Source organism: Camelina sativa, chromosome 15 (genome assembly GCF_000633955.1).
Source record: "Camelina sativa cultivar DH55 chromosome 15, Cs, whole genome shotgun sequence".
Lineage (NCBI taxonomy): Eukaryota > Viridiplantae > Streptophyta > Magnoliopsida > Brassicales > Brassicaceae > Camelina > Camelina sativa.
In genome coordinates, this window is record NC_025699.1 from 23,990,396 (window position 1) to 24,002,785 (window position 12,390).

Sequence of the window (12,390 nt, forward strand, 5' to 3'; positions counted from 1 at the left end):
TTTTTTTGCCCCAGGCGTATCAATGAGGTGATTGAGATCGTTATCAATCTTATTAAAGAGGGAAACTTTGAGCAGTATACGGGGGAAGAACAGAATGTTAACTCTGCCCCATTGTCAGCCTTTGATAATCAAGCAAAAAATATGAACTTGACAAAAGCTAATGAGCAGAAATCATCATACATAGATGACAGACACCCAGAGCTACATGTTCAACAGCACTCTGCTGATTGGGCTCGGATGCTAGAGGTTGCAACGCAAAGGAGAACAGAGGTTCTTACTCCTGAAAACCTTGAAAATATGTGGACGAAAGGAAGGAATTATCAAAAGAAGGAGTACAAAAAGTCTCTGAAAAAGGGTTCCTTGGGTAGTAATTCGATAGAGGGCCAGAAAAAGCAGAGCTCCAATTCGAAAACTTCTAATGGAGCAAAAGAAAATGCAATAGCACAGTTGCCACCTAAAGCAAGCGTTGATAAGCAGTCACAAGCACAGATGGCTGAGGAATTTAGTAAATCATCTTCATATGAAGGAGGGCACCACATTTATGATGCTGATGTTAGAACTGAATCTTGTTCAGATGGAAATAAAAATAGGCTTAAGAGATCCAATAGTACATCAGATCTTAATCCACATCCTGAAACGAGTCTGGCACTAATAGGAGTCAGTGAGGGGCCTTTAATCACAGAATTCTACACCACAGATTTGATCCCCAAGCACAATGATAACTATAAAAGTGATAATAAATCCCAAAGCATTGTTCTTCCCAAAGAGGGTCAACACTGCCTAAAGCTCAAATGTCGAGTATGCTCCGGTCTTGATATTACTTTTGGATTTTGATAGTCAGTTTCTTAAATTTTTGTTTCCGTGATAAACATGCACTTGACCTCTTTCATTTGTCTGTATGTGTGTGTGTGTGTTTTGCAAATAATTATGCTATTAGGTTCTTGAATATTATTTCCTACGTCTGTGTATTGCTGCAGGTTCTTGGAGCTTATTTTGAGAAGAGTGGATCAAAATCATTTGCAGTATATTCTATTGCGGTGACAGATGTGGAAAACAAAACTTGGTTTGTTAAGAGAAGGTATTTTTCGTATCATTTCTGATAACAGGAAAATCATATTAGTGCATCATTGAAATTCTTTTCTCATGTCACTAGCTTTTGATGTTTATCTTCGTCGTTAAGGCACAAATTTACTGCAACGTTACCGTAAAACATTTATTTTCTTCCCTCCAGATACAGTAATTTCGAGCGATTACATCGTCAACTCAAAGAAATCCCGAACTACAATTTACAGTTGCCTCCCAAGCGTATTTTCTCATCAAGCACCGAAGATGCTTTTGTTCATCGTCGCTGTATTCAGCTGGACAAGTATCTACAAGTATTATCTATCCCCTTAGCAACTTGAAAACGTATTTACCATCACCATTCCTTATAAGGGACAGTTTTTCCTTGTCTGCAGGATCTCTTGTGTATAGCTAACGTTGCTGAACAGCATGAAGTTTGGGATTTTCTAAGCGAAGCCTCTAAGGTGTGGATCTAATTAAGTGCCACCCCAAATTTCATTACTATTATTTTCTTTTAGGTGGATGATCTAATGATTGTCTTTTTCGTTCTGTAGAATTATTCTTTTGGAAAGTCTGCATCAGTGATGAAAACTCTTGCAGGTATTGTTCGCTGCTGTTTTAGTAACTTGTTGCTGTATATAAAAGTCAGATCTCGTCGTCTAGTCATTTATACGAAAATCCTTATCCGTCTTCTTATGCAAAAAAACTGAAATCTGGGAAAACGCTTAGAATGAAGAGAGAAGTGTATATAGTGTTGTCTGGTTGCTTTACTTTTCCATTTTACTAAATTTTATCTGTTGGAATTGAGCAGTTAATGTTGATGATGCCATGGACGATATTGTACGTCAGTTCAAAGGTGTCTCAGATGGCCTTATGCGCAAGGTTGTAGGATCTCCACTTGAAGAAAATGATCATGCTCCTGCCCGCCACCTCTCCTGGAGTGTAAATGAATTAAGCACTCAGCTCTCTAAGGAAAGCGCAACTGAATCTTTGCACAGCAGCATTTCTGATACTGAAGACATTGACAAACTTGAAGAGAACACCCAAGGGGAAGATATATTTGATTCAGAAGCTAATGGGTGGCACTCCGATAATGAATTGAACTCTAAGTCTTTTCCACCAAGAGTGGTTAGACGTCTTGGAGAGCCTGGGAATTTTCCCTCAGCAAAGGGAAGTGATTTTAAAGCAAAATCTGAAGTTAGGGGGTCCACTGATTTGCAGCATGTTGATCCATTGACAGCTTTAGTCCACAATCCTACTGCCATGCCACCCGAGGTACCCCATATGCTCCTAAAGTCGTCCTTGCACAATCTACAGTTTTATATACCTTGATTAGACTTTGTCATTTAGCTTATGTATGTTCCCCAACTAAAAACTTCCATGACTGCACATGCTGCCTATCACGCACCTGAAATTGACTATGCTTAATGATACATATCACCAAAGCGATTTGAAGTTGCTAGCCTACTATTTTGGAATCATCTAATTCTGGATATCGTCATACTTATCCTCTGTTTTTCATTACAGTGGATGCCGCCCAATGTCAGTGTGCCGATTTTGAACTTAGTTGATAAAGTGTTTCAGTTAAATAGAAGAGGTTGGTTAAGGTGAGACAAAGTAGCAATAAGTACTATTTGTTTGACTAGGTTCCATATTAAATGGCATTTTAAATAATTTTTGTATGGTGTCATTATAGGAGGCAAGTTTTCTGGATATCAAAGCAAATATTACAATTAGTTATGGAAGATGCTGTGGATGACTTGCTCCTGAGGGAGATATGTTGGCTGCGGAATGAAGACACAGTTGCTCAAGGAATTCGTTGGGCCCAAGATGTAAGAACTGGGTTTTCTTAATTTCCTGCTGAATTTTCTTTCACCTATTTCCGTAATCTTAGACCTCACCATCATGTTTGATCATGCGCTAAATATTTGTTAACTCAAGTAGAATATGATGATTTAGGAAAATCATTATGCCACACATGCTTAGTTTACACTGATTAGTGCCGGAAGCCAGAGCAAATAACATTACTTGTAGAGTGATTGCTCTTATTGCTGCTTACAATCTTGTCTGCGTTTTCTCTCCAGATTCTTTGGCCAAATGGCGTATTCTTTACAAGAGTGAATGACAGTCAAGAGGTATCCGATGAGACCGACCCTAGTGAAAAAACTTTTCAAATGGCTGGCCAACTTGGTGGTATGAAGGTAGCTAAACCCAGTTCCTTTGAGCAGCAACTTGAGGCTTCACGTAGAGCTAGTGAAATCAAGAAGTTCCTTTTCCGTGAGTATCTTAGAGACCCCCTCCAGTTGACGTATTGAGTTAGTATAGTTTTAGCAGATATTAACATTTTGGTTTTTGATCAGATGGCGCCCCAACAGCCTTAGTGAGCTTGGTAGGGCACAAGCAGTACAGGAGATGTGCGAGAGACATCTTCTATTTCACCCAGGTTAGGATTTCTCTGTCTCACAGTTAAAACTGGTATTATTTATGGTGTAAAAGGGTTTGATTAGGTTGTTGCATCATCATCCATCATTATGGTCTGACTAATACTTTACACTTTTTAATCGCAGTCAAACGTATGCATAAAGCAACTCACATTTGCAATACTGGAGCTGTTACTTCGATCAGTATTCCCCGAAATGCAAGATCTTCTGAGAGACATAAGGGAGAATCCGCACGGTCGGTCAGAGTAATAACACATGTTTATATGGAGGAGGTAGCTTATGATTGACTTGATCCAGTTTTATCTTTCTCTATGTTAATTTTTGATTTTTTTGTTTTTTCTAAATCTTGGTGATTTTTTGGGGGTTCTTAATATTCTTCCATGTGTATAAAAACAAGTGCTAGTATCAATCTGTGAGGGTTTTGAATACAACAGTGACAAAAGGGTTCTTGTATATAAAACCTCTTGACTCTTGTGTGCGGAAAATAGTCACTGAAATGTAGTTTTTGTTTGCACTCTTGGAGATATTACTTGTAGAGTTAGTTATTTGCTTCATCATTGTAACTCATTGGGAAGAAATGAAAGTTCAAAACCTAAATAGGAGCCTCAATTACATAGTACCTGTATTATTACACTTTTTATCTCTTAAAGCAGCCCACCACTCAGAGAATCTACAGCATTTGCGTAGAGGTTTGTAAGGNATTGTAACTCATTGGGAAGAAATGAAAGTTCAAAACCTAAATAGGAGCCCCAATTACATAGTACCTGTATTATTACACTTTTTCTCTCTTAAAGCAGCCCACCACTCAGAGAATCTACAGCATTTGCGTAGAGGTTAGTAAGCGAGTACTGCCTCAGATTGTTTACTTCGTACCAAGTGTTCAATGACTCGAGGTTCTTGTCTGTTCCCGAAAATGCCACCTGAATTCCAATGTTGCAGTTAGCTTCACCTCCATTAGCCTTGCACTTTGATGTTGGAACAGCGCAATCTGTCCCATTCAGACACACGGACGAAGTTCCTCCTTTGCACATATCACATCCGAAGCTCTTCCAGAACAGATTTTGCAACACTCCCTTCTGAAATTCCATTACCTGCAATACATTTGCCAACTCTATTATTGTATGTTATCTTGCATGTTTGTTTCCTACGGGGTTTATCCATTACCAGTGTGAAAGCTGTGATTGTGTTGCTTCCATCTGCGACCTTCACAGGATAAGATCTCGCTGCGTACTTTGAGCCCGCAAATCCCACCATGTACCCTCCTGCTTTACTCTTCTCACAAGACATATCAAAAATAAGCTTTACTTCTTCAATCTTTGTGCATGATTGTGTCTCATTAAGATTACATATACAGAGAAAGACTTACCGGGTTAAACTTACTTGTGTCGATGGAGAGAAGAGAGATCTCATCCACCTTAGGTCTAAAAAGCGCGAGCTGTGCCATTTTCGCAGCTAAACCGAGACGAGAATCGCAAGGGGAAAGCTGGACTTGGTCAAGGAAGAAAGCTTCTCTGCTAGAGATGGCAAGACCAATGGTGAAACCATCTCCTTTGCTTATTTGAGTGTCTGAACATGGACTGTACACCGCGTTGTTGTCCGATGCTCCAATCAAAACACTCATCATTATCATCATCATGATGATCATCATCATGGTGGTTAAATTCACCATTCTCATCTAGTTTCTTAATAACCAAGAAATCCCTGTAAACACAAATTCCAAAATAAATTAAAATATATTTTTAGTTTATTATAATTAGAGCATAAACTCTATATTTAGAAATGACTAATTTGGGAGACAGAGATCCAATCTATATTAGGATAACTAATAATTCTAAGAAAGTTTAAGAATAAACCCTATATTAAAATATATTTTAATTTATTATAATTAGAATGGAATTACAAAATAAATTAATAATCATATTATATTAATTATTTTAATAAAAGTGAAGAAATAAAACAGAAAATTATTAATGAAAATTATGATTAAAAAGTAGAAAAAAAAATTGAATATCTTATAATATAATAACTCTTTAGGTGACATGTTTTAGAATGAACTTTCTTTATTATATAAGACATACTAAGTTTCAGTTTTACCAAGAAATCCACATAGATAACAAAGAGTCAATATTTTTCAGTAATAAGAAATGACTAATATGGGTTTCTTCAGATCCCATTTCAATGTATAAACATTTAGGTTATGTGTTCTACTTTGTTTGCAGATATGCAATAGAGGAGGCCTACAAGGTCTTCACCTTTGGGTTCTCCCATTCCTCCAGGTCCTTCCATGCCTCCAGGAGCTATTGGATCTACAAGCGCAGCATCTTCAGCTGAAAACAACTACACTCGTAGAATTGAAGAGGCACTACTACGTGCTGAAAGCAAAATTCTATAAACGTGTATATCATGAATGTATAATCTTCTTTGCCTCTGATTCTTATTTTTTCTTCTGCCAGGTTCGGTGTAGACCCCTGGGACTTGGCAAGGCAACTACATGGGACCATAGTCAAGCTGGAAATTTGTTTCTTAGGAGAGGAAAACTAACTGGTGGCAATCTTTTGTGGTAAGTGTTCAAAATTTATACTACTTTTTTTACTCTACATAACTTAGTTTACTTACTTACAAATACTAATGCCTTCTTTTAATGTTGTAGCAAAACTTCTATTGGGAGTCATTCACAATCCATAAGAGAATCTTCATTGTTTTGATTTAGTTTTTGTTGTGACTAGTTGTTTTTGATTTTTGATCTGAATGTTTGTCTTTGATTGTTGCTTTATATTAATTTGGTTTTATATCCATTCACAGCGGGGTAAGTCAAGCAAAGGACGCCTTTATGGAATAGGCAGTGTTCAATACCGGGATTTTGATCCTTCTGAGACTGTCCCACCTTCTCTTCAATGCAACATCGACATGGACTTGCGTATCTCTGGTTTGGAAAAGAACTCTGAAACTGTCAAAACTAATGTTGAAACGCTCAAGACTGATATGACGATGCAAAGATGATATGATATCCGTGAAGAGTGAGTTCAAGGACGAGATGGCTGCAACACGAGCTTCGCTAAATGTGATTCTACAGGCTCTTGGGGTGAATTCTGCTACCCTCCAACGAGTTAATCAAACTCAACCTTCTGATCCTGCTGCAACACCTAGTAATCCCACTGTCCTGAATGCCACAATATTTGCATTCAGGACTTAGACAAGTGGTGTGTCTCTTACTTTATTGTGCATCTTGTATTTTTAGCTTGCTTTGCAAAATATTTGCATCTTTCGTAATACTTAATCGGCTTTTGTAAGTTTTTTGGAATCTCATGGATCTTTTTGTAAAAATTTGGAAACCTATTTGTATATTTCACGATTCAGATTTTAGAATTTTGGGGTACAGGTTTCAATTTCTAAATTCTTCACAATGACCAGGTTACAGTAGTTCGTGGTTAAAAAAAGCCATTGTTTTAGACACAAGTGCTTCGTGTCTACTTAGTCACTGAATAGACATGAACTGAATCGTGGCTAACTTGACCACAAAAATTTGCCTGACTATTCCGTGGCAATTATTGTCACGAAATACGCGTGTCAAAATCGTGACTATAACGTCACGAAAAGCCACGAAATATTTTAGTCCACGATCGTATAGACACGACTTTTTTCCGTGTCTTACCGTGTCTGTATGGTCATATAGCCACGAAAATGTGGCCTTCTTCACGGAATATTCCATGGCTATAGGCTCTGTTTTTACTAGTGTAGATATCCAATTTTACAGCCTACATAACCGTTTTGGCGTGTCTAAACTCCATAATTTCATTTCCTTTGGAAGGATCCTAAAACCAGAAAAAAGCTCACCCTAGAAACAATATCATCTTGATTCTAATCGCTTCTTCATAAGATCAGATCCAACAATCGATCTTTAAATTCTGTGTTCTGAAGGTATGTCGTCTATCAAAGCTAATAATTTATTCTGTTAAATTCATAATTCTCATTTAGTTTCTGAATAATTTATTATTTTTGTACAAATTTTGGAAATACTTATTTAAAATGTCACCATTGCACCGACCCGATACTGAGAATTGATGCTTAATGTCTCAACTTGTCTCGCTTCTTGGTAGGATGTGCGGGGCCTCACCATATGTCTACCAGTTTTACACCGCTCCCAAGGTTGATCTTCCTCTACAATACATGTACCGACCCACCCATCGTAGCCCGTTACAAAGCACAACGACGAAAGGAGAAAGCAACCGCTAATCCATCTCATCAAGACACATCTCAAACGGGTCCATCTCAAACGGGTCCATCTCATGAGAGTGAGCCTCCTCGAGATCCTTCCGCCTGTGGAAATGAACGTTTTTATTTCCAACCCTTTGAGGGTCCATTCACTTCAAACGCTCTTCGCATAGCGCATGAACATAACAAGCTGCTTCTACAATGGAACAAGGTGCTAGATGAAACCATCAAGGAATACAAGAAGGAGGTTGAGAGCCTGAGAGAAAGGGTGAAGCGACTGGAGGAGCGAATTTCAGAAGGCTAGTCCCTCCAAAGCCAGATCCAAGAAAACAACACACACAAAGGAAGGGAAAATGAGAAGGCTTTTTAACACATCTGACGGCTTTAATTATTGTGACCAGTAAGGGGAATTCATGCATGGAGAGGATGTGACTAGGAACTAATTGTTTTTGTTTACTTGAAGAGTTAAGCTATAGTCTAGTTTAAAATGTTCTTTAGTGATAGTGAAAGGATGAAACTTTGGTCCTACACACAGATTTTGTGAACTTAACGGGCTTGAAACGTCTCTTAGCTTTGGATATGAAATCACAGAGATAAAAAGAGTCTTCTTGTCAAAGACGGGAACTGTAGCCGTAGAAACCTTTTCTAAACAAAAACAGAGCTTACTCTAAATAACTAATAGGACCTAAATGGGGGAAGAAAACACCATGAATTTGCCCAGCAAAAAAAAAAAAAACATTAAGTAACCAGCAACACAACACCTCTGTTTCCTTGTTTATATCTCTCTATATGTGGTTAATGTAAAACTCTGAAGAATGGTTTCAAATGCTTTCCAAAACTTGCACAACAGATGAATCTCTTCTGTGGTGGTTGTTGAATAATCTTCTAATCACTTCCATGACAATCTGCAAGGCAGCAACATATTCTCACATAAGTAATCCGGAAAAGAAAAAACAGCACCAGAAGTAATCCTGTTATTGGGTTTTAAAGGTGTTTTGTTTGTGATTGCAGGTTGTCTTCTTATATCAGTGGTAGCAAAATACTTCATTCTCTATGTCTCGTTAACAACACACTAAAAGCTTATACTTGTTTGAATCCTAACTCGAGGACAAAACCAATATCACACTTATCAAACGCTTGGTAAAGACTCCGATATTGGTAACATTCATCAAGTAGTACTGAGAAGAGCAACAAATATACCAGAACGCAAGTAAACTTGTTAACATAGATCATGGTCTTAACTTTGATAACATGTTCTAAATTGGCAAAATCTAGGAGAAATCGAGCTTCGGAGTTCACGGCAATACCTTTTAACACCTAGACTTCATAAATTTCTACTTAGAGAAGGAACGTAAACGAGCTAATTCCGGCAAACATGGCTTTCTATATTCATACAGCTCAAGAAAAGTAAACAGCTTTTATCTTCTTCAAGATCAAAACAACAAGAGTGACTAAAGTTACAGCTCAAACATGAATCATATGATAATCATCTCAACATAAAGCAACCAAAACCCATGTCAGCTAGTTTCGTGTATTGAGACTTAGCTTCATCTTACAATATCATACAAACCAATTCCTTCAAAAAAAACACAGTCTTTGTATCAAATTACCTCAGGCAACGGCGACAGGCTGAGGAGTTTTAGGTTCGTTGTTCTTCTTGGTATCGTTTTGAAAATCTTCCATATTGTAGATGACGGTGATATAGAGGGAGCAACTTGGACAATTCGCGATCTCTTCGCCGAGCCGGAGATCCTCTTTCGTAATCTGGAACAAGTCGCCACAAGGGCAAGGATACGTGTACGCTTGTATCTCTTCGTTCCACTCCATATCTTCTATCTCAACATCGTCGTATGACATCGTTTAATCTCGCCGGAGTTCCAAAAGGCATAAACTTTATTTTTTTCCTCCGGCAGAGAATTAGGGCACACCGTATATATGAATGCGCTCCGCCGCCGCCGCTGTGTTTAATGTATATATATGGGAAGTTGTTTATTTTAGAATACTTCCATTTAGTCCTCAAACTTTATGAACTATTAGAATTCGACCTAAAACTTATTAAATTATATATATATATTTTTTTTTTCAACCAAACATTAATCATATATATAAAAATAAAGTTTTGATCTCTCCTTATTGGTCAATTTAATCTTTAATGTTTTAAAATATAATATTTATTTTTAATTAAACTTATAATTCAATACATTTAATCATGTATATAAATTCACTATTTACTACTAAATTGTAACTGAAGTTACATAAATTGAAAATTGACTATTGCTTTTCTCCATTCATTTTCAGTTAAACACACTATCAGTTACAAAACAATAAATTGTATTAATCAATTGTATTAAAACAAAACAATAAATTAGAATTGTAACTCTCATTTTTCTAAATGTAATTTTTCATCATTTCTCTTCCTATAAATATTCATTATCTTATTCTTTTAATCTATCACTCTTTTATTCTCTCATCTTCTTCCACTACTCTCAAATCACTTTTTTTTTTTTTGTATGTTTCTATGTTATTGTTATTGTATGGGTTATAAAAAATCAAATCAAATATCATTGTAAAAGTTTAGTTTTAGAGTTTGTATGATGTGTATATCTTATATATATATATTAATCATTTAAAAGGTTTATCTCTATTTTCTATTTTCTATTAGCATCTTATAAGTCATTATTTTCATATTTTCTTACAATATTCACCACACAACAAAATCATAAAGTTGAAATGATCCATATCTAATTATCTATTATGTCTCTGTTTATCTCACATATTCATGTATCATTTTTAATAATTTATAAAGATCAATATAATATTTAAAGATCAATATAATTATCCATTTATCCATTTATAAAGACTATTTTGTTTTGTGATCCAAATGATAAATCTGCAAAGATCAATATAATATATATATTTTTTTATGATTTGAGGTTTTTGAAAACAAAAAGAACATAATTAAACAATTGGTTTTTTGTGTCTTTAATCAAAATAAAAATGATCCAAAAAATAAAACATATTCAACTGGAACTTAAATATACAAATAAAATATAATTTTAAAAATATCATTTCACTAAATTCTCTAAAGATGAAACCATTATAATGAAATCTAGCACTATAAATTAAACTGATGAGTGAAAACCAAAAGAATATAAGTTATCCTTGGGGTTTCAAAAATTATTGAGATTGGAGAATTCATATAATTTTATAAAAAACCTAATTTAATTTCTCACTTCAAAAGTAATATTTTTTATTTTGAAATATTATGTATAAGTGTTGAGTTTATATCAACAAACAACCAAATCATGTGAATTTTGATTCAGCCACTTGGTATTCCTTTTATTTTAGGTTATAAAAAATTAAAATAAATTATGCATTAATCATATTCTACCACTCAATTTTATTCAAACACAATAAATTATTATTGTAACTCCATAATTCTAAATGTAACTTTCATCATTTCTTATCATATAAATAAGCATCCTCTAAATCTCTCATTCTCTCATATTGACATTCTTTTGTTGTCACAAAAAAAAAAAGACATTATTTTACTATCTCATTTCACATTATCTCATTCTCTTCTACAATATCTCAAATCATTTTTCGTTTTTTTTGTTAATCTTGATTTTTTATTTTTGTTGTATGGGTTGTAAAAAACAAATGAATTATCATTGTAAATTTTTAATGCTAAATTTTAATTTTAGAGACTACATGATATATATTTTACATTGTTCTTATTTTAAAAGATTTATCTCTATTATCTAATTTGGATTATTATCTTATAAGTAATCATTCTCTCCTCCTCTCCCACCAATATCAAATGTTGTTATATCTCATATGTGTTGTAAAAGTTTGATTCTATATTTTAATTTAGAAAGTAATATATATATGAAAGGTTTACATAAGCAGCTAATTAGAAAATCTATAATACAATAAATGTATTGGAAATAATATCAGTCAATAATAAGATTGGATCCTCAAAAGCAAGAAACAACATCCTCATAATTCATAAAAAATAAACGCCACAATTGTACACATCTAAATGAAATGATATAAACATATAGTGTATAAATACAAGTGACGGCAAAGCCCGTATATGCCTAATTAAAATGAAATAATACAAAAGAGAAAATGAAAAAATCCAAAAAAAAACAAAAAAGTTCCAACTACACCACAACCCACGCGTTGCGTGGGGAAGCATCTAGTAAAATTAAAAGATAACTTCAAGGTTGGTAGCCCAAATCGGAGGGAAAGAGTTTACAAGAGTGGATTCAAAAATTAAAGTTCTTGAAGACTGAGCCAGACAATCAGCCCTTGCGTTTAAATCTCGTGGAATCCTGGCTAGGGTGAATGAAGGGAAAGAAGATCAGAGCAAAGATAAATCCTCCAAAAGATTCGAAAAGGCGGGCCAATCCTCCGGCGTATGCACCATCGTAACTAGTTCTGCACAGTCCATCTCAAAAGCCTGACAATCAACTCCAGCCGCCAGTAAAGACTCCATAGCCCAGATCAATGCTTGTAATTCCGCATGTAAGGGAGTAAGACCTCTCCTGTGACTCCGTGCTCCCAAAAGAAGCGTAGAATCTTCTCCACTACAACACCACCAACCCAGTCCCTGGAAAGGATCCGTGTCTTTCCAAGAACCATCGACCTGACAACGAGGATAGGAACCTCT

At 35.4% G+C, this 12,390-nt stretch overlaps 3 protein-coding genes across 4 annotated transcripts in view; 1 reads left to right on the forward strand and 2 right to left on the reverse strand.

Moving 5' to 3' along the window:
• LOC104747406 overlaps positions 1-4,100 on the forward strand; it is a 6,327-nt gene extending 2,227 nt beyond the window's left edge. Inside the window, exons 6-16 of one of the 2 annotated variants that reach the window (XM_019237259.1) lie at positions 365-798; positions 978-1,078; positions 1,232-1,376; positions 1,458-1,526; positions 1,617-1,662; positions 1,874-2,337; positions 2,590-2,669; positions 2,759-2,894; positions 3,147-3,339; positions 3,423-3,505; positions 3,630-4,100. In XM_019237259.1, coding sequence (XP_019092804.1) covers positions 365-798; positions 978-1,078; positions 1,232-1,376; positions 1,458-1,526; positions 1,617-1,662; positions 1,874-2,337; positions 2,590-2,669; positions 2,759-2,894; positions 3,147-3,339; positions 3,423-3,505; positions 3,630-3,752 — 1,874 coding nt within the window. In that variant the 3' untranslated portion in view covers positions 3,753-4,100. Of the gene's footprint in view, positions 1-14; positions 799-977; positions 1,079-1,231; positions 1,377-1,457; positions 1,527-1,616; positions 1,663-1,873; positions 2,338-2,589; positions 2,670-2,758; positions 2,895-3,146; positions 3,340-3,422; positions 3,506-3,629 lie in introns of both variants that reach the window. The other variant, XM_010469034.1, reaches the window with a different exon arrangement.
• Positions 4,213-5,199, reverse strand: LOC104747407. The gene is made up of 3 exons (XM_010469035.2): positions 4,870-5,199; positions 4,668-4,775; positions 4,213-4,594 (listed from the first exon to the last, which is right to left on the reverse strand). The coding sequence occupies exons 1-3, from the start codon at positions 5,176-5,178 to the stop codon at positions 4,292-4,294; spliced, it is 720 nt and encodes a 239-aa protein (XP_010467337.1). The 5' UTR covers positions 5,179-5,199; the 3' UTR covers positions 4,213-4,291.
• On the reverse strand, positions 9,324-9,677 carry LOC104747408 (diphthamide biosynthesis protein 3-like). Its single transcript, XM_019237260.1, has one exon. The coding sequence runs from the start codon at positions 9,570-9,572 to the stop codon at positions 9,327-9,329; it is 246 nt and encodes an 81-aa protein (XP_019092805.1). The 5' UTR covers positions 9,573-9,677; the 3' UTR covers positions 9,324-9,326.

What these genes read in the sequence shown, in the direction of transcription:
- LOC104747407 (XM_010469035.2), bottom strand. Translation starts at nt 5,178, where the DNA reads ATGAGAATGGTGAATTTAACCACCATGATGATGATCATCATGATGATG. An exon ending in ACACAAGTAAGTTTAACCCG is followed by an intron (nt 4,776 to 4,869) that starts GTAAGTCTTTCT and finishes TCTTGTGAGAAG; the next exon opens with AGTAAAGCAGGAGGGTACAT. An exon ending in CAATCACAGCTTTCACACTG is followed by an intron (nt 4,595 to 4,667) that starts GTAATGGATAAA and finishes AATGTATTGCAG; the next exon opens with GTAATGGAATTTCAGAAGGG.
- LOC104747408 (XM_019237260.1), bottom strand. Translation starts at nt 9,572, where the DNA reads ATGTCATACGACGATGTTGAGATAGAAGATATGGAGTGGAACGAAGAG.